This window comes from Hippocampus comes, unplaced genomic scaffold (assembly GCF_001891065.2).
Source record: "Hippocampus comes isolate QL1 unplaced genomic scaffold, H_comes_QL1_v1.1 scaffold9, whole genome shotgun sequence".
NCBI lineage: Eukaryota > Metazoa > Chordata > Actinopteri > Syngnathiformes > Syngnathidae > Hippocampus > Hippocampus comes.
In genome coordinates this window covers 5888699-5916304 of record NW_017805275.1, presented here as the reverse complement: position 1 = coordinate 5916304, position 27606 = coordinate 5888699, and the positions used below count along the sequence as shown (strand labels likewise).

The following is a 27606-nucleotide window of genomic DNA, read 5'->3' as shown; positions in this document are numbered from 1 at the left end:
TATATATACACACACACACACACACACACACACACACACACACACACACACACCTTTATTTATTTATTTATTTATTCCGGAATTTTCAGAAAAGTCCACTTTCATTTCTGAGAATACTAAGGCTGAATAAAAATTATTATTTTCATGAAATTTGGGGGGTTGACTTCCCCTTTAAATAAAAAAATGTAAGTCAAAGTACAATTAAGTTGCATGTTTTTTTTTTTTACCCATATAAGTTCAAGATGTATGTGATATCATGATTAAACCTGTGATTTTATTCAAATAAAGTCGTCGATGTTAAGAGTTGACACAAAAGGAGACTTATCGTGTCTGTTTACCAATGGATGGAATAAAAATTAAAACTCGTCAGAAAAATGAATCCTCAAAGACAATGAGTGTATTTTTAATAATTTTTGTTTTGTTTTGTTTGTTTTTTTAAAGGAAACTTTGCTTCCAAACGTGGCGACATACCGTTGAAGCTTTCCTTGGGAGGTCACAGTCAAAGACTGCTGCTGATGCGAGAAATAAGGTGGGGAGGGCGTGGTTCGATTACAATCAAAGGGTGTCGCGGATGGGCGGAGCTATAGTTCTCGCCGGGCGGTGTCTGAAGAAAACCAAGAGCTTCCCGACTCAGACACAACGAGGACTTGGCTTCCAGAGGGGAATTCGATTTTACTCAATCACTTGGTGGACTTCAGGTAGGGGCTGAAGCTTTCTCCTCCAACCATTCATGCCTGTGATATGACACGTTGCACCTCTTTATTTTACAGTCCAGCCCAGGGTGATGCAAAACCAAAGCGGTATTTAATTATACATTGTTTGTTGGTTATGTGTTCACTTCAACCACTATACATGTTGTCTGCCTCGAATTTATGATTTGTAATTTTACACACTCGTACCGTGCAAAATAGATGAGCTCAATCACAGCGTTTAATCTGTATTCTAAGGTACAGTACATTATAAGAGTATTTTCACTGAATCGTACGCTGATAAACTGTTTTGTCATCGTCGACGTGTGTGCGAGTGCGTGAGAATGTGTGTACTGTACCTGTATCCGGATGAAATTGGAGTTACTGCATATGCATTGTGTGATGGAGACAATTTGAGAACATGAAAAACATGAGTTAGGTCCATGTGCTAATTTGACTTTATGACGTTTTAGCAACTGGAGGAAAAATCCATATTATTAAAAATATCAAAGTCATTTTATTTAAATGCAGAGGGCAAAAAAAAAAAAAAACCTTGAAAATGTGTTCCTCCTGAAGCAGTGCCATCTGGTGGAAGTAAAAACACTTAGAGACCGAAATGTAATCGTCACAACCTGGGATAGGCTTCACCCGAGAACCTGAAGAGGACAAGTGGGATAGAAGCTTTGGAGTGCAACTATTTTGCAGACACACCATGCTCACATCTATGCCAATCTACCTAAATCTACCCACTGTTTCCTTTCCTATGGCCTTTTTGTCAGGGGTCACAATGTCACAGCAGATAAGCCCTGAGGAAATGGAGGAGATCAGAGAGGGCTTCCAGAAAGTAGGTGAGTAAATCATTTAGTAGGTAAGTAGGAATTGCATGCATTCAGACTAACAAGGCAAAGGTGGAAGACAAGACATCAAGGACAAGGACAGACTGGCTCCAGAGGAGCTTGAGTCACAGATTGTTGCAGCCGTAAATTTTAGGTTAGCCAATGACCAAACACCTACAGTACAAGTCTATGATGATATGTCAGGAGCAGGTTTGCACATTTCGAGGATGCAAAATAGTTTGAGGGACGCTCAGTCAGATTAGAAGAGAGCATTTGTGAACAGCAGTTTTTAAGTCTTGCCGTGGATTCTCAATGCAATTTAAGTCTGGGCTTTGACCAAATATGAACTGAATTTTAAACTCAAACGTTTTTCCTTCACTGTCCCTGCTGAAGAAAAGTATGATGCGGTCACCGTCATGTTTCACAGTGGTGCATTCAGGAAAATGTGCAGTATTCATTTTGTGCCAGACATTGCATCTTTCATTGAGGCTACCATCTTCCATTTTGTTCTCATCTGTCAACAACTAGATTTGTGGAACACATGACATCAGATGTGAGATTAGTGCAGACGATAGCAGCAGAATATGTACAAAAAGCTACTCAGTAGCAGGTTTTGATACATTATGCCAGCGTGGATAAAATAGAATGATTATTGTCCTGGTTCAGGAAGGGAATGCAGACTCTCTGGCAAAGCCTCAACTCAAGGTTATTTAACCTCAGTAGTCAAAACTCCATACAAAAAAAAAAATACATTTTGAAAATATAGAGTCAAACTTCCCCCCACAAAATAAAAAAAAAGAAAGCCAAGAACAAAAGTGTCTGAATGCATTTTCATTCATGCTTTCTCTTCTCACTATCTACTTCATCCGCTGTCTATAGATGTGGACGGCAATGGGTACATCTGCGTCAAGGAGCTTGGTGATCTCTTCCGTGAGGTCAATTGTCCCTTACCTGGTTACCAGATTCGTGAGCTCATCCAGAAACTTGACAGAGACAAAGACAGCCACATCAGCCTTGAAGAGTTCGCCGCTGTAGGTAACACTAACTAACTAACTAACTAACTGAATGAGGAAATCAGCCACGCAACAAAAAGCATACAACACTCTTCACAATCATTTTACAATATATTGTAAAGCTGCCTTCCAAATGTTCCGTTGTCAATGAACGTTGCTGCATAATGGCGAATTATCTAAAGAGAAGAGTCAAGTTTTATTTTGGTACTTGTGTGTTTTTGTGGATTTGTTCAGATTTTTAAGGATATGAAGGACGACCGTATCGCCAAAGGGTTCAGAAAGGCTCTCAACAAGAAGGAAGGTATTGTTGCCATCGGGGGCACCAGTGAAATCTCAAGTGAAGGAACTCAACATTCAATCTCTGGTAAGAATTGAAAAAAGTCTTTTGCACAAACATTTAGCTGTCCAAAATGAAAAACTTTCCTTGACAACCATCAAGGGCGACATGGTCTTCGACTTGTTAGCACAGGGTTTGATTCCGGCTCCGGCCTTCCTGTATGGAGTTTTCATGCTCTCCCCGTGCCTACGTGGGTTCTCTCCAGATACTCGGGTTTCCTCTCACATTCCAAAAACATGCACGACAGGTTGATTGAACACTCGCAATTGTCCCATGGTGTGATTTTGAACGCGAATGGTTGCTCGGCTATGTGTGCCCTGTGATTGACTGGCAACCAGGTGAAAGGGTGTACCCTGCCTAATGCCCGAAGACTGCTGGCATAAGCTCCAGCACGCCCCGCGACCCTTGTGAGGATAAGTGGATTAGAAAATAGACAGATGCATGGATGGACAACTGGAGAAAAATCAGTCCTTATTTCCTTGTCATATAAAAGTACTGGTAATACAAAACTATTGTCAGACTGATGTGGGGTTTTTTGGAATGTGGGAGGAAACCAGAGTACCCGAAGAAACCCCACATAGGCACGGGGAGAACATGCAAACTCCACACTGGAAGGCTGGAGCCGGAATCGAACCCTGCACCTCTGCGGTGGACGTGATAACCAGTCGCCCACCGGGCCGCCCTCATATATGATTATTCATACAAAAACAAATTCCTCACTTTGTCGTCAATTGTACTCAAAGTGTTTTGAAATCTGACTGGCATTTGTTTGAGTCTGCCTAGACTCTAGAGGAAATGCAAGAACTGGATGGCACTCAATTTCTTGAATTTCAATGAAAATAAAACAGAAGTGATGTGTTTGGTCTCTGTGGCCCTTGTACATCCCATCCTGCAGACTTGGGACCCCTGGCTCTTTATCTGAAGCCAACAGACTCGAACTTGGGTCTTAAACTGGACAGTGATTTTAAATTGCACTGGCAAATTTGTGCTGTTGTTGAATCCATCTTCTTTCATCTTCGGCAGCTGGGTATGGCGATCCATCTCCTTTCTCAACAGCACTTTGGCACAGAAATTCATGCCTTTGTCATATCTCAACTGGATTACTGTAATGCACTTTACTTTGGAGTCAGCCAATGCTCCATTGAGCGTCTCCAGTTGTTCCAAAATGCTGCTGCTCACCTCTTGAGTGGTACTCGTAGGAGGGAGCACATAACTCCTACTCTGGCATCCCTTCACCGGCCCCCTATACATTTTAGGGTCCTATGTAAGAATCTTGTATATACTGTATATTGTTTACATTTTTAAATGGCCTCGCTCCACTTTACCTCTCTGAGCTCCTCCGCCCCTATGGACCTGCCTGGTGCCTCAGGTCTGCAGACCAGACAGTATTAGAAGTACCGAGAACTAAGCGGATGCTCAGAGGGGATCGACCCTTTTCTGTTGCTGGTCCCTCTCTTTGGAATGACCTCCCACTGAACGTTAGATAGGCCCCCTCGCTGCTCATCTTTCAAACTTATATTAAAATTAATTTTTATTTTTTGGCCTTTGACTCTGCATTAGACTTGATTTTTAGGTTTACTGTTTTTGTGCTTTCTATTGTCGTCATTATAAATTTATTGTTTTATTTGTTGTTGTTTGAATTATTTTGCTCGATGTACAGCACTTTGTATACAGTACAGCGGTAGATGTTTTAAAGTGCTATATAAATACAATTAAGTTGAGCGAGCCCCCCGCATTCTCCTCCTCCCCCTCCTCCTCAAAACCGACATGTAGGAATGTCTGCGCATTCCCTGATAAGGTTTGGTGAAAAATTAACCACAATGGAAAGTCCAATACAGCACCCATACAAAAAACTGGCGTGGGTGCTGTCGATTCAAGTGACACTCCCTAAAAAACGCTTTCTAGCATGATGCTTAACCCACGAGGTTTTTTAATAATGGAGTCTGTGGTTTCACAGCCTTGTCTAGCTATTTACTAACAGTCACTAAGTTGCCATGTTTAGTGGAGAGAGACGGGGAAGATGTACACAGACACCTGCAGACTGAGTTCACGAGTTTTAGCTCATTGAAAAGCCTAATTATGTTCATGTGTAAAAACAGTGTCTCCACAAACACATTTTGCAGTAGAATGCCAATATTTTCTAATTCCAGCATCCTGCTCAAAACTCTGTTCTTGTGTCAAAAAAAGCACACTCTACTCAAGTCTATGAGGATGCCATCATTTACACTTAAACAGTTGAGGTTTACAAATTCGCCATGTCTTCCAGAACAGGAGCGCTTTGCCTTTGCAAACTACATCAACTCTATTTTGGAGAAGGATCCAGACTGCAAACACGTGCTGCCCATCAACCCTGACACCGGAGCTCTCTTCAAAGCGCTGGCAGACGGCATTGTACTTTGGTACATTTTTAATGGACATTTATGTATAGCAGCATATGTATGCATTATAGTCATCACATAAATACTTCATGGCTAAATGCCTGATGAGAAAAAGTCATGTGCAAAGTCATTCCCACCACCAAAAGTGGTCAAGGAGACTATTTAGCCCTTTGGTGGTTAACTGCCGGAGTCAAAATGCAGATTTTGATGATTTTTGGTGTAGGCTTTTTGGTTTGACACAAGAAGAACTTGATTCACTTTGGATCAGGGAATGCTAAGAAACGAATCAGTACTGTACTCTGCCAGCTATAGTTGCCTCAGGTCTATACATTTATGGACGTTTTTTTTCTATGTACAAGCTTTGCATTGTTCTTTTGTTCTATTGACTGTAGTCTTGACTCAGTCTTAACTTGGAGCCCTCAAACAATATAGAATATCATATTGGACCTGTGATTTGTTTGTGCAGCAAACTCATCAACCAATCTGTTCCTGAGACCATTGATGAGCGAACCATTAATACAAAGAAACTCACTGCCTTCACTACACAGGTGGGGTGCTTGTTTTGAATTTGTTATGTTTATAATAGCATTAATGCACCATTACCATTGTGTTGGGAACTGAGCTATTTACAAAGGTATCATGCACATGAGAAAGCAGATTTGGTAAACTTAGTGAGCAGGTGTAGGTGTGCAAATCATGCACCGATATCGTAAATCTCCGTCATAAAGTATACACACACTGTGTCTTAAACCTAAATTGCTCTAATGCGTGCTATTTGGCGTGTCCACATTAGATTCATTCCATCCGTTAATTTTCTGGATAGGCAGGATACATTCTTGAGGATTTGCTTCTCACATGTCACAGTGCTGACATGGTGAAACCACCATTCACACTTGGAAATACCTGATTTGGGACTGTTTTAGTAATGCACATCTCTTGAACATATGGAATTAGAATTTTCCAACACTAGCAGTTACAAGATTTAGAGCAGTGGTTAACCTTTTTAGAGGTACCGAACCCATTCAGTTAATATGCACATTCACCGAACCCTTCATGAGTGAAAAATAAATATATATATTTTTTACAAATTAAGAGAAAAGATATTAAAAAAAACGCATTTATTAAAAACAGAAAAAAGTTCATAACATTTCATGGGATAAGTATCCTTTTTTTTATTGAACAATGTACTAACAGTCACAAAAAAAAGCATTTATTAACAGAAAAAAGTTCATAACATTTCATGGGATAAGTATCCTTTTTTTTATTGAACGACGTACTATCACAGTCACCAAAAAAAAGCATTTATTAAAAACAGAAAAAAGTTAACATTTCAAGGGATAAGTATACTTTTTTTTTAATTGAACGACGTAATATCACAGACAGTCACACATTGACTACGAAGCGAACTAAATTTCCCTCAGCATTGATTGGACAAGCAATGTCATGTGATCATCTGCAGCCAGTGATGGCCAAGCGGGCGTGTCATAACTAATTTAACATGTTGAGTCGCGTGTGTCTTACCCTCCACGGCAGAGGCTCTGTCGAACCCCGGAGACCGACTTACCGAACCCCTGGGGTTCGATCGAACCCAGGTTAAGAGCCTCTGATTTAGAGCAACATGTGCAATGATGTGCTGTGTCATTCAAATATGGTTGCCGATTTGCTGCAAAACTCATTGGCACTGATAATCATATTTTCTTGTGCAATTCAAAATATTTTCTCACTTTCTGGAATTGTGTTGCTCGCAAACAGGAGAATCTCAATTTGGCTCTGAACTCAGCCTCGGCTATTGGCTGCCAAGTCGTCAACATTGGAGCTCAAGATCTGAAAGAGGGAAAACCTCATCTGGTCCTTGGACTCCTCTGGCAAATCATTAAGATCGGACTTTTTGCAGATATTGAGCTGAGCCGTAATGAAGGTACCGATGCAAAGACATACCGTCCCACATACTCCATCAGTGGATTGAAATTCTAAAGCACACAAAACCAAGAGCCATCCTCTGATAAGGAAAATTAGTGTCTAACAATGCTCACAGTTGATTTAAACATCGTCACGCTTCTTATCTTACAGCGATTGCGGCGCTGCTGGAGGAAGGGGAGAGTTTGGAGGAGTTGATGAAACTCAGCCCAGAGGAGTTGTTGCTGCGCTGGGCCAATTTCCACTTGAAGAAAGTTGGCATGACCCTGACAAACTTTTCAGGCGATATTAAGGTCAGATAACATTGAAAGTATGCAAGATTTAGCACTGCAGTTGTTTAAAGATTGTGCGTAAATTCCGTGCGTTGCCTTGGGCATTCTCACGAGAGCACTGACCTCCGCCAAGGCTGAACAATCCTGCATGTTTCATTTTGTAATCTTGAGTCATGCCAGACAGTAGAACTTCATATTACCGGTAATTTGGGGCTTTCAATGCTTAATTTGAACCTTTTTCTGTTCCTGTGTATAGGACTCCAAGGCTTATTTCCACCTACTGGAGCAGATCGCACCAGATGGCAGCAAAGAGGGCGTTGATCGAGTTGAAATCGATATGGTTGGACTTTATGTAAGATGAAAAAGCTCTATTGTCTGCAAAACGTACTTTTTCTAATAGACTACGTTATTGCGTCACAGTTAAACAAAAATGATGTGAAGAATGTTGTTAAAAAATGCCGCAATCATCTGAAAATGGTTCTTTTTAGAAGATGTTCAAAAACATTTACGGTGTTCGTATATTAATGTCATACATACATTGGGCTCTGCTTTGATGGCTGTCATAAATCCTATACGGTGCCTGGATGTGGCAGGTTAGATCCAATGTTGGTAATTTCGCAAACAAGCACTGGTGAGTTCAGATCTGCGAGAGAGAGGACTGCGTCGCTGTGGACGTGGTCACAGCCAAAGCGGCTCCTTTCATTCCCTTTGTGCTAGTCAGACACTAGAGTCTCTTCTTTTGAAAAAAAGAACCTATTGTCTGTCTCTTGACAAGCCCTACATGTGTGTCACCAGGAGAAAGATCTTGCGAAGAGAGCAGAGCTCATGCTGCAACAAGCCGATCGTCTTGGCTGTCGACAGTTTGTGACAGCGACTGATGTCGTATCTGGAAACTCAAAGCTCAACATGGCCTTTGTGGCCACACTCTTTAACAAACACCCGGCTCTGACTAAACCGGAGAACCAAGACTGGAATCTTGAGAGTGAGACTCATTCAGCAACAGTGCTTCACATTCACACATATGAACATCCATTCATTTTCTGATCCGCTTATCCTCTCGAGGGAAGTGGGCGTGCTGGAGCCTATCCCAGCCGTCTCCGGACAGAGGGCGGGGTACACCCTGAACCGGTTACCAGCTAATCATTACTTTGCAGGAGATAGCTGGAAATTCTGAAGTTGTGTATTATAATTGTTTCCTTACTTTGGGAATTTGCAAGGAGAAAGCACATCTACGCTCTCACACTCAGGCATTTTGACTTTCCAATTCATAATGCATGGGATATATGGGCTTGCCAGGGTCGACGTAAAAATCAATTGATGGATTAAGAATTCGGGCTGTTGTCTGAAATTGCTTATTAATGAATTCATCCTGAAATAACTGAAGCAGGGTGACACGGTGGGCAACTGGTTATCACACCGGCCTCACAGTGTAGAGGTCTAGGGTTTCATGCTGGGTCCGGCCTACCTGTGTGGCATTTGCATCTTCTCCCCGTGCCTGTGTGGGTTTTCTCTGGGTACTCTGGTTTCATCCCACATTCCAAAAACATGTGAGGCAGGTCAATGGAACGCTCTAAAATGTCCCTATGTGTGAGTGTGAGCGTGGATGGTTGTTCGTCTATGTGTGCCCTGCGATTGGTTGGCAACCAGTTCAGGGTGTACCCTGCCTATTGCCCAAAGACAGCTGGGATAGGGTCCAGCACGCCCGCGACACTTGTGAGGTTAAGTGGATCAGAAAATGGATGGATGGATGGATGGACTACTGTCCTTATTTCCTTGTCATATAAAAGTAATACAAAACTAGTGTCGGACAGATATGGATTTTTTTCCTTTCGGCTGAGTCTGTTAGTTAGCAGTATGAAATTCTGACAATTAATTGGACGCTGAATTTAAACATAATATAATGAATAAAATAACTTCTCTTTTTTTTGGCCTTTAACAATTATAATACTAAAGATATTTCAGGCCAAACATCTGACTGTTTTATAATAGTTTCTACTTTGGTACTTAACTTCATGACTAAGAGGTTTTTGTTTCTCGTCTTGATCTTTGTCTCGTGTTAATGTGCGATAAATTAAAATCAAATCAGGCAAATTTCTGGGCCGATTTTAAAAGACCTTATATCAGCTGATTATATCGGCCGAATGATTTAGTCAGGACTCTACTCAAAATGTCATATCAGTACTTGGTAAACCAAGACTTACCTGCATGTCCAGCTTGCCCTAAGAAGTTTCCCCTCTCCTTTTCTTTTTCTTTCTCTTCTACTTCCAAGGTGAGACCAGAGAGGAGAGAACATTCAGGAACTGGATGAACTCTCTGGGAGTCAGTCCACGTGTTCACCACATCTATGGGTCAGTTTGTCCGCATGTTGGAGCAGTCACTTTGGCTCTCTGTTGCTGTACTGACACATGGATCGGTAACTTTTGGGTGTTTGTGATTTAATACAGCGATCTGCAGGATGCCATGGCTATTCTGCAACTATATGAAAAAAGTAAGGTGCCGGTGGACTGGGACAACAGAGTCAACATGCCTCCATTCAAGGCAGTAGGGGGAGGCCATCTGAAAAAGGTTAAATTGCGTCGTGTTATACATTGTTACGAGTGTCCATACATTGGAGGGGGAAAAAAATTACGTTTGTGTGTGTTTGTCTGTGGCAGATAGAAAACTGTAATTATGCTGTGGAGCTGGGAAAGAAGCAAGCTGGTTTCTCGCTCGTGGGAATTGCAGGACAGGACCTCTATGATGGAAATGCGACTCTCACTCTCGCACTGGTGTGGCAGCTGATGAGAAGGTGATTTAAAAGTTCAACTTCATGAGACCCCTCATGTGCAAGAATAGATCAAGTGGAGTCGTTCAATCGAAGTCTAAATTAAATCACATTTCATTGCCTGACAAATGCCATTTTTGGTCCTGATGAAGGTACACGTTAAATTTGCTCGAAGACCTTGGGGATGGAGCAGTTGCAGGAGAGGATTTAATAATCACATGGGTGAACAAAACTTTGTCTGAAGCCGGCAAGACTTCTTCTATCAAAAGCTTCAAGGTAATGAGATTTTTATGGGTGAGCCCGATTTACCAATTTTTTCTTGGTGTACTGTAAAATAAATTGTTGGATGATACGATGGTATTTTAAAAGCCCACTGCGTATGTTTTCATCTTGAAATCTTACAATTATTTATCAACAAAGGGCTATGCTCATCTTGTAAATATTTTATTGCTTTTGCTGTCCAGGACAGGTCACTCAACACGAGTATTCCAGTTTTGGACCTAATTGATGCCATCCAACCGGGGAGTGTGAACTTCGAACTGGTTCAAAAAGACAATCTGACAGATGAGGACAAACTCAAGAATGCCAAGTAAAGACCCACGTTTTGAATAACAGATCATTTGAGGGGATTTTATGCAATTATACTGTAACACCTGTCATTATAGTTTTACCACCCATTCATGATACATCATTTTCCAGCCTGACGTTAATTCTGACCTTATCCTGTACCAGGTATGCCATTTCCATGGCAAGAAAGATTGGCGCCAAGGTCTATGCCCTGCCTGAGGACTTGGTAGAGGTCAACCCCAAAATGGTGATGACCATTTTTGCCTGCCTGATGGGAAGAGGCATGAAGAGGGTGTAAAGGAGAGAATGGATGACCATATCCAATTCTACCGACTGACTCTCTTTCCTGGTTGGACTGTGGACGTGTTGGTTCTCTCGAAACCAAATGGGTACATGGTCTCAATTTAGCAGCTTGGTGTTTCTTCATACAGTATATAAATCTTTATTTCAGGGGTAACATAATGGTACAGTTGTTTTCAAGGTGACAAATCTGCGGTAGGGTAGTCTACAGTTCTGTCCAGTGCATGCTGGGGAATGCTGCAAACTTAGTGGGAGTTTGGATACGCCTGGTTAGAAATAGAAATGAATCAAAGGCCTTGTTTGTTTTCATACATACTGTACTATTGTACATGGGAATCATTTAAAGCCTCTGTATGTAAGTTTTTACTTTATAGACAACCAAGTTAGGCCATGTTTTAATAAAACAGTTTAAAACAGCCCTTTCATGTGTCACGTAAGTAATGCCATACACTTTGTTGTTTGAACCAGTTATAGATGAAAGAGATGAAAATCAAAGTGTCCTTTCATCAGTGGATTGCAGATGTTATGCTCAAAATGTGCATAAGTCTGCTGCACCTAATAAGCAGAATACAGAAAATGAAATGACCGAGTTAAGACATGGGACTGGAACTTTGAAGTCCTGGTGGGAGGAATTAGCTATAAGTTTCGGTAAAATAAGGAACAAAAAATAAATCATTTAATACTCACCAGTCTGTCTTTGCTGAGAGTATAGACTTTGTATCGTTGCATCTGACCGGAATGAAATGAATACACTACAGTATTTCAGAAGTTCAATTCTACAAATAAATATATAAAACGCAGAGGAAATTTTTTTCCAGAATACAATTTGTATCATCTTTAGACACTTAGAACCAATAAAAATGAGTTTTAATTTAAAATAATTACTTGAAATATTTATTTTTTGTTACTTTATCCTCACCTGAAATAAATGACCGTATTTTCCGCATTGCTCTGATTTATTCCGATGATTTTACGCGAGGACGTTTCTCAGTACGACAGTGTACTACGGTAGTTCGCTAGGTGGCAGTAGTGTTACTTTTACAGTTGCCAGCTGCAACCAACCAACCAAAGAAATAGAAGAACGAGCCGCTGATTGGCTCTCACTCGTGACGTCACCAACAATCTGGCGGTGCTTTGAAACGGGTTTTTGGAAGGTTGGTCTAAGGACTGTTCACAGTGTGCAGGAGAAGATGAACGGAGCCATGGAGATAACGCCGCCGTCGAGCCGGGACACAGAACAGTGCGTTCCAATGCGCAAGCGACGAAGCACCGCTGCCAAGCGGCTGGAATACCGCAGCAGCCCCCTGAGGAGCCGTTCATGCGGGGGTGACGAGGTCAGGCTGTGGGGCCTGAAAGCCTGTGGATACCCGAACACGGATCTCTTAGCCACATGCTCCACGCCTCTCAAGAGACATTCCCGATTCTACGAGGACTCACCGGAGCGAGCGTCCCTCCAAACTCAATCCACGAAGACTCGGTGCAAAAATGTTAGGAGACGAAGACTTTTCGAGACGTCGCAGAAACTAACGGTTTGTATTGGCCGTTAACGCCATGTCAGTTGCAGTCTATAGTTTGGGATTGACGACTGTTGTACGTTGCAATCGATTTGGTTGTTGCTTTTGCATGCGAGTGTTGTTTTTCTTATTTCACGTTCGGGATTTTGAATGGGATTTTCAAAACCGACGGTTGGGAAAGGTCCTTTTGTGGGTGAAAAAAATGATAATGTATGTAAAATAGTTTCCCCCAGCATTTTCATTGATTTGTATTAATTCATATGATCATAATTAACTTATTCCCCACAAATGTAATGTTAAAATAACTACATGCCCAATGACAAATTATTAATTAAATAGTTTTGAGAAAAACGGCCATATCAACGCAGTACATTTTACAAGACTCCTGTTTGATGAGTCGGGTAAGTGGGAACCATTTTTTCTCGGCAATTCATTTTCAGTGGATCTCCCCATTATTTTTCCCATTTTAAATTCTATATCATATACAGCATTAAGTAAGGTCACTTTGGAATGTCTTTTTTTTTAAGTACCGTTTTATAGCAACCAACGTCTACTCTAGACTCATACGATATTTTTGACTAATGGAATGTTAAGGTTAGGATTAAACTAACGGACCCCTCACCTTTGAACATTAGTGTACAGCAGGGGGTACAGACCTCTTTGATAGTGAAAGCTACTTCTTGACTAATGATGATTGTGAAGGACTTGCAGTTTGATACACCATCGTGAAACAACAAATTAGTGTTACTAATATGTTGTTGGTGTTAATTATGTGAAGACGCTGATCATGATTTCTCACAATAATTAGGAACTGGCTAAATATCAATATGTAAAACTTTATTTCTATAATTTTTGCCAGTGTTTACCTTTTCAAATGAGCATTCTTACAAGATCACAATGTTCCATCACTGGTAAGCTACATTTAGAACAGGCCAGCTGGCTACTCATGTGGTCCTTGGAGGCTACCTGGTGCCCCAAGGCACTCATGTTGGATAGTGACCCCTGGTGTACAGTAATCTCTCCTTGATCATGAGAGTTTCATCAAAGGTCACATTAGGCAAACTCTTTTAAGAGTTTCATCAAAGGTCACATTAGACATCCTCTTTTGAAATAGTGACCCACATTTTTTATGCCATTATATATGTTTGAAGTTTCATGTTTTCTATTCATCAACAAGGAGTACAGAATATTGCTTACACGGACATATGAGAACGCACCTATTTCCTGGCTGAAGCATTGGCCACTGCGGTATACAATGACTGTCAGCTGAGGTTACCAGCAGTTGTGCCGAGAATATTTTGGATAGTGTATTTTGAGGTACTGTAATTTGTTACCTTTGTTTAATTCGGTGATGCAAAGACCACCAGCAGCTGTGTCTACTGTATCTTCTCTTTATCAAAAAACCATCAGATATGAAGTGTTGCTCAATGAAGCTCTGCTTATTACCTTTTGACTTTGACTGGCTGTATTCTGGCAGTGTAGTTGAAATGGAAGTTGAAAGTAATAGGTCAAGAAAATCGATGTGGAGCAAAATTCTGTTTGGCTTGACCAACCCACAGTCACTTTTTTTTTAAAACATTTGTTAAATTTCAAACTTGGTGAGTGGGCACGGACTCACGTGAGCCAACTATTTGTACTAAATAAATGTCATTGTGGGTGTTTGCACAGTGTGCGCTACCCCGAGCGAAGAACTCCAGCCTCACGTTATCCTGCAGGCGATCCCTATTCAAGAATGGCAAACCTTCAGCAAGGTCCAGCACAGAAGGCAACATCATCAGACCTCAGGTCAACTTGAATCCATTCAGTCCTGTCTCCCTCCTCGCCCTGTCTCCTACACTGCAAAAGAACCAGCGCAAGACAGCACACCTGTATGTATATGTTCTCGATATGTGCAGATGACTGCCCTTTGCCCCTTGTTTTCTCATTTTTCCCCCCCCCCCCCCCCCCCCAAAAAAAAAACTGTTTTTTTTCCCAGGTCTTATGGTGAAGACAAGAATACAAGTAATGCTAAAGGAGACCCTACGGTAATTATATACGATACGAAAACCTTTATTGTCTCACAATGGAGAAATTTGCATATCTCTGAAGGGGATGATTTTTGTTGTTGTTTTTACTTTCATAAATAAAGAAACTGGAGTTGTGACAGATTCACTTCTTATTTCCAATTATAGCAAAGCAGCCATTTATGGTGGGAACTGTATTTACTGTATTTTTTTTTTTAAAAGATCCAATATCATTCTCCCATATTGTACAAATCTTGATTAAAACATTACAAAAAATGTAACACGTACCAGTGCCTACCAGTTACAAATGATGTAATATAAAATTCATATAAGTTGTCTGGCATTATTGTGGGTATTTAATTTCAGCTACAGTTGCAGCAGTTAAATAAGAGCTTACTTTCCTTATAACTCCTTATATCTTACCTCATTGATGTTCTTCTCAGCACTGATTTTATGATATAAAGTAAGTACATGTTTTGTGCTCGTATCCTGCAGTTCATCCATATAAACGTGCGTCGGTTAGCCACATTAGCCCGCTAGCATTGGCCGCGAGCCATTTGTGGACTCGTGACACTTTTTCTGAGCACATGGTGGCACGTCATTGGCTATTTACATCCTGTGGAGTTGTGGCAAAGTGACTGTGGGAGGGTGCGGAACTTGTGTGAAAATGTCTGCTTTTAATCACGTCACTAAGTGTAATTGTTTTTTACCGCCACTCGATAATCATGACACTGTCTTAAGATCCTACATCCTTAGTGAATGCCAGTAGTCGGCATATGTGTTGGCAAGGCAACTTTATTTATATACCGCATTTCATACAAAAGGTATAACTCACTGTGCTTCAAATAATTAAGTAAAATATTTAAAAACAGTAACAAACAAGAGAGTTGAACATCAAAAAGCAAAGTAAAGACATTTAAAAGGAAAAACATTTACACTAGAGTATTGGAATGTTTAGAATGCTTTTTAAGAGGGGGTGGGTATTTTATAAGGGGGTGAAAAGTCACAGGAAATGACGGTAATCCCCCTTTGCTTGCCACTTTTAGAGGTTGACTGCAATAAGAAACGACGTGACGTCCCGCTACAACTCAGAGTTCTTTGAGCTGGAGACGATCGGCCATGGGCAGTTCTCTGCAGTGTTCAAATGTGCGAAAAGGCTGGATGGCTGCATCTATGCCATCAAGCGATCAAGTAAACCGCTTATGGGATCGGTAGATCAGTAAGTGGAGCATTTCATATGACAAATAATTGATATCATGAAGCTCAAAGTTTCCCATAAACAGTGAAAACATTTACAATTGTCTTTGTTCCTTCTATGCAGACAATACATCATGCGGGAAGTGTTTGCCCATGCCGTACTAGCCCGGCATCCCAACGTGGTGCAGTACTACTCGTCCTGGGTGGAGGATGACCACTTGCTCATTCAGAACGAGTACTGCGATGGCGGCACGCTGGCAGATGTCATTGAATGCCAATCTAAGCCTTTGTCGGAAGTGGCCCTCAAAGATGTGCTGCTGCAAATTGCGCGAGGGCTGGCGTGCATCCACTCAATGTCCCTGGTACACATGGACATCAAACCGAGTGAGTTTTAGTGGTTGTGCTTCAAAGAGATGCCGTGCAAAGTGGGAAACTAATCAAGTCTTGTTTTTGTTTCCAAGGCAACATCTTCATATCCAAGAAGTCTGGAAGCAGCTTTGATGAAGATGGCACGGACACCGGTGTTACTTACAAAATAGGTTTGGATTTATTTATTTATTTATTTTTACACTGACTCCGCCCATCCCCTTCCGCTGCTCGTTTCAACTGTGTCCTTGGTTTACATTTCAAAGTTAGGAACGACATGCACGTTAATAATACGGCAAGAATAGTTACCGCTGGACCCCCTTCACTTGATGAACATTGACATTTTATATTGAAACACATGTGTCCATCTTCCAGGTGACCTTGGTCATGTGACACAGGCAAACAGTCCTTACGTGGAAGAAGGTGACAGCAGATATCTGGCTAATGAAGTTCTACAAGAGGTTTGTCTCCCACCCTCCCCACGCGCACACCTGCCTCCCAACAAAAAAATAAATAAATCAGCATTTGAAAAATTCACACTAACATCTTCCTTGTGTTTACTTTTGCAGGACTACAGTAACTTGACAAAGGCCGACATTTTTGCTCTCGGTCTGACAGTTGTTAGCGCCTCGGGGGCAGAGGCTCTGCCCCCCAATGGACTTGGGTGGCACAAAATCCGACAAGGCGAGCTTCCCACCATCCCATGTGTGCTTGCATCAGAGTTTCTCAGTCTTCTTGAGGTGATTGTCCAGTATTTTTATACTGCCATAAGCCCAAAACATGTTGATTTGACATGGTTTATTTTTAAAATTTGGAACTTAATCCACTTACAAGAATGAAGGGGTAATGGTAATTACCATATTTTTCAGACTATCAATCGTTCGGGAGTATAAATTGCACCAGTCAAAAAATCCATCATGAAAAAGAAAAACTCAATTCAATTTTATTGATGAAACATACAAGTCTCCCCAGAGAATAAGTCTAATTTTGGGGGAAAATTTATTCCACAAAAAAATGAGACCAAGAATAGTGAGCTTGGACTCGCACCCAATATCGGCATTCCCATGACATATTCAGAAATACACTCTGAGGGCGCAATGCTTAACTCTGACCATTCGGAAATCTAGTGCGATGTTCAAATGTGCCCTTCAATTATTCAGAGTGACTCAACGGAATGGTGGCGGAGTCTTGCGGGCCAGCCAGTACAGATCGAAACAGTTCAAGCACAAGTTGCTGATTGGGTTTGTCACATAGCCTGCGTTAGGAAATTTTTGGAAACGGAGTACCAGTGCGCTCTGCCTCTCTGAACACGCACACTCTGAGTGGTGTTAAACCGTCAGAGGCAATTTCCCAACGCACCCCTTGTTTAGTGCGGCAAACGAGTTCTCATTGGACGGAACTTCTAACAATGGAAAAGTTTTCCTTTTTCGTTTAGAATGGCTTACTTTACCTAGAAGTGTGTGTTACATTGTGGCCAAAGATAGAATCCTGGTCAGTTATTGTGCATTCTGGTGCTGTAAATCTTTGTTGTGCCATAAGGAAGTCTGCTACTACTTCTGCTTCCATTTCTTCTTCTACTTGCTTTGGGCAGTTGGCAGATGGTTGTCAAACACTTTTGCTGCATTTCGTCACCTTTCCACCAGCGGTAATTAATCAACATGGTTAGGGACCGAGGATTCTGAGTCAGAGCTCTCATTTTACTATGTAAAAGTTGCACCTGAGTAAACCAAACTATGAAAAAAAAGTGCTACCTATAGTCCAAAAAAATACGTTAATTATGTTGTTATAGGAGAAAAATGCGTTTTTATTAATATATCCTGTGCCGATTTTGTTTTTCAGCTGATGATCAACCCTGACCCAACGAGACGGCCTTCGACCTCTGACATCATCAGGCACCCAGTAATCCAGACAGCAAACAGATTAATGTTGTAAATACAAATATCAGTAAAACTCTTGCATAAAATTTGGGTCGCATTTTTGCTTCTTACACATTTATCCAATTAAAAACAATTACCACCTTATTAGCACCAAAATAGATTTTTTTCCAAACTAACATATTTCTCTCCTTCCATTCATTTTCTGATCCACTTATCCTCACAATGGTTGCTGGGCATTCTGGAGCCTATCCCAGCTGTCTTCGGGCATTCGGCAGGGGACACCCTGAACTGGTTGCGAGCCAATCGCAGGGCACACAGATGAATAACCATCCGTGCTCACACTTACACCTAGGGACAATTTAGAGTTTTTCATTAACCTGCCATGCATGTTTTTGGAATGTGGGAGGAACCCGGAGAAAACCCGCGCAGGCACGGGAGAGCATGCTCCACACAGGAAAAGAACTAAACCAATAAATACCCCACACAACAAAATAACTACCGTATGTAAGCAGCACACTCTTAATTCAAAACCTACAGAGAGGAGGCACAATTCCACTGGAATACCGTTTCAACCCACTCACCTGTACATGATTTAATGTCATACAAAATCAAGATTCATATTTGCTCCTTTCATGTGGATGCAGAACCAAGTGCAAATTCTGAAATAACCATTTAAGGCAAAGGACTTAGAACAGAAGGCTTGGTCTATGTGTGTGCATAGTCACACGTATTCTCTGTAATCAGGAGACAAGACACGCTTGTGGTTGTGCGGCGGCCACTTCAAACGATGCTCTTGAATTCAGATGAGTCAAAACCAACACATGCACATACACACTATTTGCATTTTAAAAGATTCTTTTGTCTGAGCTTGAGTGTCATGTGATCATCCAAGAGATGTTAGACTTGCTCACCGTTTTTTAGCATTCGTCTTCACAATCAGTGCTGCCTCGATCCACATACGTATCGTGTGGATGGATGAAGATTTCTACATGAGCTAAACATTAAAATCAGGAAATTTACCAGGTGTGTTGAAACATTTTTTTTCTTCTTTTATCTGCCTTTCTTAAAATGAGCAAATATACAGCTTGTTGCTATGCCTTTTGGTTTCCACGGTTATGCATACCACCGGATGACCTTCCTATTCTTATTGTGGTTTTGCCATTCATGTGTGTATTGTTTACTGAAGTATGAATTTCCTTGAACCTACCTATTGTTGGTGTTTCTTCTATAATGTGTGTATGTTTATGGCTTATAAGAATTTGTGAATAGTCACACTTTTGTAGACAAGCTGAATGATAACAAACAACTCCTTTGACACAATGTAACCAGAGATGGGCATTTTACTCTATTTTGCCGGTCCGTCCTCCATCTGCGACCTGGGTACCCTTCCATCATCGTCCCTCCATCCTTATTCATGTAATAATCGTCGTTCGTCCTCATTCTTTTAAAACAATTCCGTCATAGTAAGTGGGGTACGCCATGACCTGGTTGCCAGCCAATCGCAGGGCACACTGGACGAACAATCATCCGCGCTCACAATGTCACCTAGGGATAATTTGGAGTGCCCAATCAACCTGCTGTGCACGTTTTTGGAACGTGGGAGGAAACCAGAGTACCTGGAGAAAACCCACGCAGGCATGCGGAGAACATGCAAACTCCACAAGGGAAGCCGGAATCAAACCCTGCACTGCTGCATTCTGAGGCCGCCCTGCTAACCAGTAGAGCACCTGGCCACCCATAATAAAAACTTGACTTTCTCTCTAGGTGAGCAGACACCGAGAGACATACAAAATCAACAAGCTTTCTTAACCGGCTGGATTGAATTGTTTCCAACTGTTTAAGTGTCAACCAAGATAGCATTTAGCTGCCATCACAACCACTATCTGTCACCAGACTGACTGGCGAAGTGTCAACTTTTTTGGACGGAGGATGTGCGCTCTCGTCTTGTCTGCTTGAAGCAAAGTGAAGTCACTCCCTCGCACATACAAACACGGTGAACACGCCCGAGACAAGCGGTGCATCACATTCGGTCTGAAGTACTGTATTGGCGGCCTACACACATAAGAGAGGCTGGGGATGCTTCTGTCAGTCGTTCGTGAAATGGGTGTCCATAAGTACATAACCAGCTGTTTAGGGATAATTAAAGGGATGAACGAAAACCCACTTTCGTCCTTGCTTAGTCCGTCCTTTAGAGAGAAAAAAATATATCTTTTTGTCGAACAAAACAGGTATCTCCAGGGACGGACGCTTCATTCCGTCCCAGGGATGGAATGCCCATCTCTGAACGTAACAACATGCCTTTGTGTGCAGCATGCCACGTCCAGTGCATGAGTCACAAAGGTTATCTGTGAAAACATGGACAGAGGAGGACAGTGACCAGGACAGCCCACTTAGCAGGTACACACACATTCCTGGCCACCTTGAATCAGGTTTGTGTTATTCAGGAAAAATTTGGCCCTTGACGAATACGGGATCTTAGCAGTCCTTAAATACTTAGCTAAATGGATGACCAAATTGGCAGCAAGTGTGCACGCTGGAGGAAAGGCCCTCCTCTGCCACCTGCTGGCGACACACAAGAACAGGATCATGACAAAAGTAGGCTCGACGCAAAATTACATTTTGATAACCATTCGCTGGTTGCCAGTACCCCCATCACACTTCAAATATGAGCATCAAGGTTGGGGGAAGACTCCAGACTGCATGCAAACACTCTTGGCTAATGCCACCCGCTCACCCAGGGATGCGATCAAATACCACTGAACAATCCAGCAGCAAATTGTCTGCAACTAGTGAGGCTGCAATTTCAAATGAGAAGTCAATGGCATCGCGTCAGCGCAGATGTTTAACGCCAATCGCGATGCCAGGTTGAATCACATTATCTTTTTCGTGATAATGACTACGGTTGCAGGGACCAAGTAAGATCTCGGAGCTTTTCAAGTTAGCAGCTGTTGGTTGATTTGGGGGGAAGATTCATAAGGGTCCCTTTTTGGCAGAAATATACTGCGACAACTAACTCTACCTGCAGCTTTGTGACTTCATTTGTATTTTGTAGAGGGCAGTCGATGTGTGATGACACTTCCTCAGAACTACAGAGAATGGCGGCCATTGACAGGAAAGATGTCACACCACAGAATTCCCTCCATGGCCAAGGTGCTCTCTCCAGGTATGACATCAATCGACGTTCAACAGTAGGGATGAATACGTTTTTAGTGTCTTAAAGTTAATGTGTGTCTTTGCTTATGATTTTTTTTAAGGATAGTGAACATGGTGATGACTCTCAGAGAATGGGCTCAAAAGAGCACGGCCGAGGAGAGAGAGCGACCTGATTCTTTTTTGGAGCGTTTCCGGGGCCCCGCTCACTTGGACGTCCATGCCCCGCCGAGCCGTTTTAGTCACAGTCACAATGGCTCCGATTCAGACAGTGAAATGAGACGCACAAAAAGGAAGTAAGGAAAAAAACATGGGTGTGTTTTCAGGGAATAGAATAAACACGAAGTTGATTCACTCTTCATTATTCTCCGTTTTAGGAGGAAGTGTAACAATGTCACCTTGTCACCGTCGGATGATGTGTATTACCACTGGCTGATGGTGATTGGTCCTGCTGTTTTTTATAACTGGACCCTATTAGTTGTCAGGTTGGAAACAAATTGAGTTTGTTTCTCCACTAATTGGCAAAGCTCACCATTGCAAATTTTTCTACAATCATCGATGGATTCGGGATCGCATCATCACTTAACGGTTGCCTGTTAGAAACATGCAAATGCATCTGGTTTTGCAGGGCCTGTTTTGACGAGCTGCAGACGAGGAACGTTTTGGTGTGGCTGGTCTTGGACTACATCTGCGACGGGGTCTACATCTTCGACATCGCTGTTCGTCTCCACACAGGTACTCAACATTCGATCGTAAAATCAAATGAGAAGTAGATTGATAAACTGCGGTAATGTCTGCAGATGATGACATCACAGACTATTTGAAATTTAACCCGAAAACATGGTAATAATATGCGTCCTTAGTCACATAAAACTGCAGTTTAAAACCAGTGCGATGCCTAAAGTGTCGAGTGTTGGATGTATGAGTGAGAAAAGGAAAACTATTTGAATGTTCCTCTGTTTAACAAATGATGTGATTAGAGATTCTTGGAGACTCTGCATGTCCCTCCCAGCTGAAGTCAGAGCAGGAGATGTTCGCTCCTCTACATCTAGACAGCCAGTGAATTAAGCTTGTGTAAATTGTTGTGGGAAGAGCGGCCTCCTCTTTCCCGCGTGTTCGTTGAATTTCGGACGAGGAGAATGTTGGTAATCCAAATAAAGGCTGGAGGCGATGTACAGTTACTTCGAAGGGTTTTAATTTATTTTCTGCAGTTTACGAATCTATTCGGGCTCCTGAGGGGTCCAGATTTGAATCAGGAAGCGTAGAAGAAACACATTCATGAGATTATATAGAGACAATATGATAATGAGAGGCGGTTAGGTACGCCTCTTATGCAAATCCCAGAAACAAAGAAAGTAACATGACATCTGACCCGGCGTGGCTGGAAGACGTTTGGAGTGGTGGGGTGAGACCAAACCACCACGACCCACCATTTGGTGTGATAGCAAGTTCCAGAACCCCCGCTATGCATACATCCTGAGATAAGAGGTCTTCCCAGGGGGGGGCCGTTAATCAACCAAGGAGGAAGAAGATAAACTTTAACACTACATACGTTGTTTTAAGTATGCAAACAGATGTTCAGGAAAGAGACTGAAGTCAATAGTACTCATAGCAAAGCGCAGTCCCTCAATAGCTGCAACACAGATACTTGAGATAACAGTTCCTCTTTTGATGTTGACATGTCCTCTGGAGGGGTCATAAAAGTAGTGGGGGTGAGGGGGTACCGAAGGTGATTGTAATCACAGTAAGCAGGAAATACCTTCAACAGCATTCTACATTGTTTCATTCAAATCCAGCTAACAGAGAGGAATCATATCTTAACAAAAGCCACCAGTGTTAGACAGAGTTTCACCACCACTTGTATTTTCATCTGTTAAGTCGGCATTTCATCACAGAGTCACCAAAATACACTAGACCAGTGGTTCTTAACCTGGGTTCGATCGAACCCCAGGGGATCGGTGAATCGGTCTCAAGGGTTCGACGGAGCCTCTGCCATGGAGGTTCAGACATACCTGACTCAACATGTCAATTAGTTATGACACGCCTGCTTGGCCATCACTGGCTACAGATGATCACATGACATTGCTTGTCCAATCAGTGCTGCGGGAAATTTTGTTCTCTCAGTAGTCAAGCGTGACTGTAATGATAGTACGTCGTAAAATTGAAAAAAACTACACTGATGCCATGTAATTTTATTTGCTTTCTTCTGGTTTTAATAAATGCGTTTTTATATCTTGAATTTGTAAAAAGTCATACTTTTGTTTTTCGCTAAGGAAGGGTCCGGTGAATGTGCATATGAACTGGCTGGGTTCGGTACCTCTAACAAGGTTAAGAACCACTGCACTAGACAGTTAGGGTGCAAAACAGGCTTTTGCGACCATTGGATTTGTTTCTATTTGAACTTATTGCTACGGGAATCCCAAACAAATTGATTGTCTACCAACTCTCAAAGGATCAATGGCTATCATAATTGTCATCCTTTTTGGGGAACTTGTTTTCTACTGCAATCCATTTCTTTGTATTTCTCAAGGTTTCCTGGAGCAAGGACTGATGGTGAAGGACGGCCACCGTTTGCGGGAAACCTACATCCGAACCTTACAATGTAAGCTGGACATCTGCTCCATCCTTCCAACTGATCTGTTGTATTTGACTTTCGGAGTCAGTCACACTCCCCTTCTTCGATTCAATCGTCTGCTGCGCCTGCCACGGCTCTTTGAGTTCTTCGAACGGACGGAAACGAGAACAGGCTACCCAAATACCTTCCGCATCGGTAAACTTGTCGTCTACATCCTGGTGATCATCCACTGGAATGCCTGCGGATACTACAGCTTCTCCAAGATCCTGGGACTGGGTTCCGACTCCTGGGTTTATCCCAATGCCTCGGATCCAGAGTACGCCTCCCTGACCCGAAGTTACATATACTGCCTGTACTGGTCCACTTTGACGCTGACTACCATTGGAGAGACCCCACCTCCTGTGAGAGATGAGGAGTATCTCTTCTTAATATTTGACTTTCTGGTAGGTTATTAGTTGTTAAGTAACTTACCCTGTTGTTGTAACACAGAAATGTATGTCCCATTCTTTTTAAAGGTTTGTGGTATTAGTCAATCAAAGCTGCTAATTGAGTTTTTTTTTTTTTTTCCTGTTCCAGGTAGGGGTTCTGATTTTTGCATCCATTGTGGGGAATGTCGGAGCCATGATCTCAAATATGAATGCCACAAGAGCAGGCTTTCAGGCGCGTGTAGATTCTCTGAAACATTACATGCACTTCAGGCATGTCAACAAGGTTTTAGAACAGCGTGTCATTCGGTGGTTTGACTACCTCTGGACCAATAAGAAGACTATCGATGAACAGGAAGTGCTGAGGAGCTTACCCAGTAAACTAAGAGCAGAGATTGCAATCAACGTTCACCTGGACACACTGAAGAAGGTATAGACCTCATTATACAGAGTGCAATGTTGCAGTCCACCTCCTCTGACAATACGTATTTGTGGATGTAGGTGCGTATTTTCCAGGACTGCGAGGCAGGTCTCTTGGTAGAGTTGGTGCTCAAACTTCAACCACAGGTTTTCAGTCCAGGAGATTACATCTGTAGAAAGGTAAGGCTGAAGTACTTTTAGGCCGAGTTTACCCAGCATGGCTCAAGTGACATAACTTGGATTGTTTTGCTCTCAACTAGCACAATTCTAAATGCATTTTAGCAGTGTAAATAGGAACAAAAGCATGGAATCGGATTTCGTCAGAATGGAATTACATGTCTTCCAAATGTGGATGAAAGAAATCTGATACATATTATCTTCACTGAGAGCACAGAAAATGAAATATGGGCTAAATATATGACATTAGAGACAATTAGCTCAACTCAACTCAACTCAAATGTATTTATAGAGCACTTTCAAACAGCCATCGCTGCACACAAAGTGCTGTACATGGAGCAACTAACATATACAACAGTAAAGCAAAGCAACAAATCGATAACAAAGATGGTAGAGAGCACCAAACAGTATAACTAAGATCATAATTTCGGTCATGCTGAGTCAAATGCCAAAGAATACAAGGGAGTTTTGAGGCGGGTTTTAAAGATGGGCAGCGAGGAGGCTTGCCGAATGTTCAGTGGGAGGTCATTCCAGAGAGAGGGACCAGCAACGGAAAAGGCTCGATCCCCTCTGAGCCTCAGTTTAGTTCTTGGTACCTCTAGTTGTGTCTGGTCCACAGACCTGAGGCTCTGGGCAGGTGTGTAGGGGCGGATGAGCTCAGAGAGGTAAGGTGGCGCGAGGTCATTTAGAGATTTGAAAACAAATAAGAGGATCTTATGTGGGAAGGTATGTGCTCCCTCTTACGAGTACCAGTCAAGAGACGAGCAGCGGCAATAGAACATTTAATATTTGTTTAATTTCTGTGTTACTGTTCACTGTTCTTAATGCTTGAAGAACTTGTTATGTGCAATGTGGGGCAACTGCAAATATTGTTTGTTTCATGTTTTACATATGTATGTATATGACATGTGTCACTTGGATGTGGAAATTGACGGTGTAAAAAAGCTTAAATGGGCGCTCAGACTCTGCTGGCGGATCTGTGTGACGGAGGTCTGCGTTGCTGTGGGAGTGACGTAAACCACACTGCAAAACCGACACGACGTTTTCAGATCACTATTAACATTTCATTGTCAATTCTCCTTTTTCTAAGGGAGATGTGGGTAAAGAGATGTATATCATTAAAGATGGCCGCCTTGCTGTGGTGGGGGAGGATGGAGCCACGCAGTTAGCAGTCCTCACAGCAGGGAGCTGCTTTGGAGAGATCAGCATCCTGAATATCAGCGGCAGCAAGATGGGGAACCGACGCACGGCTAATATTCGCAGTCTGGGGTACTCAGACCTTTTCTGCCTTTCCAAACAAGACCTGATGGATGCACTGCAGGAGTTCCCCCATGCCAGGGCTCAACTGGAGCAGAGGGGTCGGGATATCCTGCGGAAGGAGGGGTTGCTGGAAGAAGTCAATGTGTCTGCTGGGGAGGAGCTGGAGGAGAAGGTGGAGAGGTTGGAAACGAGTGTGGATCGACTACAGGTCAGTTGACCCATTACCACTGTTCCAGCCAAATTCACTTATATTCTGGTCCCTTTGCTGACAAGGACCACACCTTATGAATATTTCAAGGTACAAGCCTTCACTGGATTGATTTTTAATATTTTTATGTTGCGGGGTATAAGATACTTGATATTCATGGAAATGTTTTCGTCGCCATCAGCTCATTCTGTATTTAATGAGGTTACCCACAACTGTTACTGTTGCCACACGGGTAAACCACAGTAACAATGCTCTAGTCATGGACAAATCACTGCGTCCTTTCCCGCACAGAGATTCTCCATGCGAGATATGAGGGCGCCACATTTAAAGGGAATGAGAGCGCCTGGTTTGATTGATGGAGAATAGAGTCGGCTGTGTTCATGCCCATAACGGCGCAAATGGCCCTTTTTTAAATACAGCGTGTTCATAAAATTACCAACACCCAGTCTAACCTGCCTCTGCGCAGATTTAGACTGGTCACAAAAATGTTGTGTGAATTCTTGTAATACAACAATGTAGACTCCTGTTTTTCTTAGCACGTTTTGGGGGCTGGGGGTGGGGGCTGGAAGGTATTAATGACATTTCCATTCATTTCAATAAGGAAAGTGGATCTGAGATATGAGTGGTTTAACTTACAAGCATGGTCACAGAATCAATCAAACTAGTAAGTCAAGGCACCTTTGTATTCGGAATGTTGGTTTCTGTCATGCTATATGATGTAATTTACAGACAAGTTTGGCACGTCTGCAGAGTGAGTTCAACTCTGCACAGCTTCGAATGAAGCAGCGAATGACAGCCCTCGAGCACAACATCACCACAGTAACCACAGGCAGCGGCTTTCTGTCAGACACAGACGGCAACGACAGCGCATCTGGTGGCGGCGGGATGCGGAGCCAAATAAATATTCGGCTTTAAATAATCCATAGAATAATAAGTCTTTTTGATGTAGAGCTCATTAAAAGGAAATAATCATATTTTGTATTTATAAATTAAATTGTGGAATACGTTTTCGTGAATGTTTGATAATTTTATTTCATCATCAATTATTTCTGAAATATTGTTTTTGATAACTGATTTCATATATATGTGACATAATGAAATGAAAATGCCACAGGCTGCTCTAAACCTTTTCATTATTCTCTGTTTTAATTGATCGTCTTCCTGGTGTGACTGTCCTGTATGCTACTGCATTCTGTGATTTATAAGCTTCCATTACTACAAAGGATAGCATTTTAATGATTGGTGGGTTTCATGTGACTGCAAATGACGTCACTAACCGATTTCTGAAGAATTTTATAAATCTCTCCGAATCTTGGACTTTCACTGAACATCTCAATCGCCGAACACATCTTAAAGTTAAC

At 42.1% G+C, this 27606-nt stretch overlaps 3 protein-coding genes across 4 annotated transcripts; all 3 read left to right on the top strand.

Moving 5' to 3' along the window:
- The first annotated feature begins 556 nt into the window (after positions 1-556).
- On the top strand, positions 557-11490 carry LOC109515780 (plastin-2-like). Of its 2 annotated transcripts, XM_019869783.1 has the most exons (16): positions 557-698; positions 1469-1537; positions 2405-2556; positions 2773-2902; positions 5142-5274; positions 5720-5801; positions 7006-7171; positions 7324-7463; positions 7699-7794; positions 8238-8424; positions 9712-9790; positions 9887-10007; positions 10097-10230; positions 10359-10482; positions 10671-10795; positions 10939-11490. In XM_019869783.1, the coding sequence occupies exons 1-16, from the start codon at positions 572-574 to the stop codon at positions 11069-11071; spliced, it is 1998 nt and encodes a 665-aa protein (XP_019725342.1). In that variant the 5' UTR covers positions 557-571; the 3' UTR covers positions 11072-11490. The 2 variants fall into 2 exon arrangements, with proteins under 2 accessions (XP_019725342.1, XP_019725343.1); XM_019869784.1 differs by lacking the exons at positions 557-698; positions 1469-1537 and having other exon boundaries at positions 2449-2560.
- A 682-nt stretch (positions 11491-12172) lies between these two features.
- On the top strand, positions 12173-18116 carry LOC109515783 (wee1-like protein kinase 1-A). Its single transcript, XM_019869789.1, has 9 exons — positions 12173-12602; positions 14256-14455; positions 14563-14611; positions 15637-15809; positions 15912-16171; positions 16249-16326; positions 16529-16614; positions 16723-16893; positions 17993-18116. Exons 1-9 carry the CDS (start codon positions 12264-12266, stop codon positions 18083-18085), a joined length of 1449 nt encoding a protein of 482 aa, XP_019725348.1. The 5' UTR covers positions 12173-12263; the 3' UTR covers positions 18086-18116.
- A 370-nt stretch (positions 18117-18486) lies between these two features.
- LOC109515779 (cyclic nucleotide-gated olfactory channel-like) lies at positions 18487-27185 on the top strand. The gene is made up of 11 exons (XM_019869782.1): positions 18487-19053; positions 20341-20427; positions 21083-21193; positions 21285-21476; positions 21558-21665; positions 21809-21915; positions 23711-24198; positions 24332-24610; positions 24682-24780; positions 25868-26245; positions 26975-27185. Exons 2-11 carry the CDS (start codon positions 20342-20344, stop codon positions 27158-27160), a joined length of 2034 nt encoding a protein of 677 aa, XP_019725341.1. The 5' UTR covers positions 18487-19053; position 20341; the 3' UTR covers positions 27161-27185.
- The last annotated feature ends 421 nt before the right edge of the window (positions 27186-27606 follow it).